At 37.2% G+C, this 3633-nt stretch overlaps 1 protein-coding gene across 1 annotated transcript; it reads right to left on the minus strand.

The window, feature by feature from the left end:
- Positions 1-759: 759 nt before the first annotated feature.
- On the minus strand, positions 760-1660 carry si:dkey-51e6.1 (uncharacterized protein LOC558617 homolog). Its single transcript, XM_047343244.1, has 3 exons — positions 1437-1660; positions 1003-1127; positions 760-911 (listed from the first exon to the last, which is right to left on the minus strand). Exons 1-3 carry the CDS (start codon positions 1576-1578, stop codon positions 819-821), a joined length of 360 nt encoding a protein of 119 aa, XP_047199200.1. The 5' UTR covers positions 1579-1660; the 3' UTR covers positions 760-818.
- Between the last annotated feature and the right edge of the window lie 1973 nt (positions 1661-3633).

Below are 3633 nucleotides of genomic sequence, written 5' to 3' on the forward strand. Positions count from 1 at the left end.
TAAGCAGAAATGTATCAATTCCTATATACCACTATACTATATAACTTCTCATGGAATTTGGTACATATGTACCCATTAGTATGAATACAAAGTTTTCTTTTTGTGAAAGCTTTTAGAAAGTTTTGTCACAATCTTTTATTCACTCTGACTAAACCTCTTAATCCTCTTTTCACGTTGGTCTGATTAAAATTTTACCCGCAAGCTGTGGTCGTTCTTTTTGTAAAGCACTTTGTAATATTGTTAACCAAAGTGCAATATAAATAAAGCTGACTTCCCTTTCTCTTTCAATCTTGTTTTGATTATTCTTATCTTTGACTTTTATATTCCAGGCTTGTATTTATTATTCTTATATTGTCTCAAAGGCCTGGGGAATTTTGTTTGAAATGTATCATTGCTTAGCAATACTCACTAATGAAAGCACAAAACCATGGTGGTAATTGAAAGTGCTTTTTATCTGTCTCTTATTTTCTAAACCAAAAACTTTCCCTCAGGATAACAGGATATGTTATTTATTCTATTCAGTCCACCCCTTCCTGTGTGGGCTTTACACTTGGCACATGGTTTGCAATTATGATTCGGGCTAAACCCAGACTAAAATTAATCATTTTATTTTAAGGGAGTTAACTTTTTTTACCAGAGTCATGTTTTATTATAAGAAATCCAGTCATATGAGTCAGTATTGCTGCTTTCACAGGATCCAAAGCAAACACTTAGAGGCAGAGTGGTGTATCTGAATCAAAGGATGTTTGGACAGAGGGCTCAAAACATTACTCTGTGCCGTTTAATTTTGGAACTGATAAATAAAGGCAGACATTTTACTATTTTTTGTCATCAGACCAGGTGATCTCATAGCTGCTGAAGGTGTTCTTCAACTTCTCTGCAGACACAGAATGGTCTGCTTTGCCAAAGGCCTGGAAATGAGTCAGAAAGCACAGATATTATCACATCAAAAATACTGCTGCGTATTCGTCCTTTAATGCTTCTACAATGACATGAACTTACAGTAGATTCTCCAAACACCCGGAGTTTCTTCTCTTGGCTGTTGTGCTCTATCTTCCCTCCTCCGAGGCATTTGCACTCCATCCCCAGGGCCTCCATAGCCGGGTTGACCTTCTCAAATATGTGATCTGTCAATAATTCAAGTCAAGATACACAATATGATTTAGTTGCAGCACAGTCAAATATGCAAGTTGTATGACATTTGCAAATGTAGCATTTTACAACATGGGCATTATGGACTTTTCATAATGCAGATATTAAGCTTGAGAAGTGCCTGATCTGTGTATTAGTTATGCACAGTGCACATATTTGCAGGATGCACCAGAAGACACACTGCAAAGGGTTATATCAGCCCATGCTGCTGCAAAAGGGCGCATGTCTCCCTTTGCACGACCCACTTGAGGCTTCACTGCTGCAAACTACAGGGACCAACTTACTGTGATACTCTGCACTTTTTGTGCCTCGGACTATGTCTTTGTGCACATCGACATCTTTCCCTTTCACTCTGACCAGGATGTACTTAAAGGTCCCTTCTGGATCGATCTCCACCTCGGGGACTTTAGCCAGAGCGTCTGCCATTGTGATTGTAGCTCGAGTCAACGCACTGGAGGCTCTGGGACTGCTCAGAGGTTGACAGACAGAGAACAGACAACATGGTGCGTAATTTATTTTGGGATCAGCACGTCAGCGCCATGTCTTAAAGAGACAGACCCTGTCAGCTGCGCCGCATCAGTGCGCACGCGGGTGACCCCTAACGGCAGCAAGGAGCACTATGTTTATGGCACAGAGAGGAGTTCGCGACACAGAAATAATAAAAATTAATAAATAGAAATACAAAAATACATGTAGAAATGAATGTAGAAATGAATGAATGAATTAATAAATATATTAACAAATATAGAAACAAATTCGGAAATTCCCCTTTTCAGCGCGAACTGCATTTATTTATTTATATGTTTGCAGAAATGATTAAACGAATAAATGTTGAAATTAGCGAATGAATGAATAGTGTAGAAATGAAGTAAGTACAGAAAGTATATTTCATCGCATACTGTATTTATTTATTTAAACTTATGTTAAATGTTGTGCTTCAGACTTTTCACTATATGGAGACTTTTTATTTCCTCGTTGTACCTGATTTGTCATTTCAGAGGTGCAGTTGGTAGAGATGTAGTTTTGACTCGAGGACACTTCAGAAGTCAATGTGATGGATGTTTTTGCCATAAGTGCTTGAACCTCACTTCAGTGAATGGTCTTTAACTAGAACGGCATTCAGTAGAGTGTACCTCTGCCAATAAGGCCCAACAGTCACCTCCTGAAACAGAAATTTAATTGACTAGATTCAGGTATTTAAAGGACTCTGCACCTAACTGCACACACTCATAAATAGCAGTCAACTTATCATACCTGGCTTTTATTCACTATTCTCTATAGAAAAAAAGTAGAAAAACGACATCTCACAATTTTGGAGAACGCAAAAAAATATATATATATATCCGCCCTTTGATCCGAGTCCGCACCAACATTTGATTGGTTCTTCACTAACCCATACCACATCTTTCCATCTAATATTGTGGAAGTGTTTTGTGTTTTTTTGAAATACTGTCTTTAGTTCATATTTGTAATTAGAAACAAAGTGCAGTCAAAGTTTAAGTGTAGTAGAGGGTGTTTTATTATTGCATACTGTAATAGTAATGTCATTTGGTAGTATTACCCACATAAACTAACTTTTATTTGCTTTTCGGAAAAGTGCATAAAACAAAATTGCATTGTTTCTTATCAAAGCTGAACTCCCTCAGGTCTTATTCTGTGGAAGTTAATTGGAGAGTTTATATTTTTCTTCTGAGGAAGCCCTGGAGGTTCAGAGGCGTCAAGTAACAATGGCTTCTGTCTGGTGTGCTGGGTCAGAGAGGAAGGATATGACTTGTCACTTCCAGAAACCGTGGCAGCCAGCAGCCGCCACCTCAGGTCCTGCACCGGACATTTCCTGCCCGAGTGCTCATAAAAAATACCAGTAATAATTTGTTGGTTGCCTCAGCGTCGTTGTTCTTTCTCTCTTTGCTCTTTCATGTTTTGATGAGCACATCCTTTGACAGGACATGTCAATACTTTTTTCCTTAGAAGAGTTAAAAGCAAGTTCCAGTGTTATGCACAGTCAGTTTGTCCGTTTGAATACTTTGTACTTCACAGCTCTACAAACAGCGATTTCTCTCCCAATCCCCTTTTTCTGTGTGCTTGTGTGAACATATCTTCCCGAAGAAACGTATCATTATTCTTGTTTCCTGCAGTTTATATTTTCTTTTTACACAAGTGCTATAATTTGCCAAACTTTTAAGTACATTATCGGAACATTACCACATTTCTAAAAATCATTCATCATTTAAATCATTTTCTTAAGTAAAAACATTTAATATTTATGTTATGATGATGGCTATTGATTAATGTATAGTTGATTTGTTATGTGATTTGTTAAAAGAAAGTAAACCAAAAAAATATGGCCATCTGTATTGTTCTTTGGATTAAACTGAACTAAGTATTAGCAGCATCAAAATTAAAAGCACTCATTAGATATGATAGCCCTAATGATGTGAAACATAATTATATCATTTATATCATTTCAGTACTGGTACTGTT

This window comes from Hippoglossus stenolepis, chromosome 14, assembly GCF_022539355.2.
Source record: "Hippoglossus stenolepis isolate QCI-W04-F060 chromosome 14, HSTE1.2, whole genome shotgun sequence".
In the NCBI taxonomy this organism is placed as follows: domain Eukaryota; kingdom Metazoa; phylum Chordata; class Actinopteri; order Pleuronectiformes; family Pleuronectidae; genus Hippoglossus; species Hippoglossus stenolepis.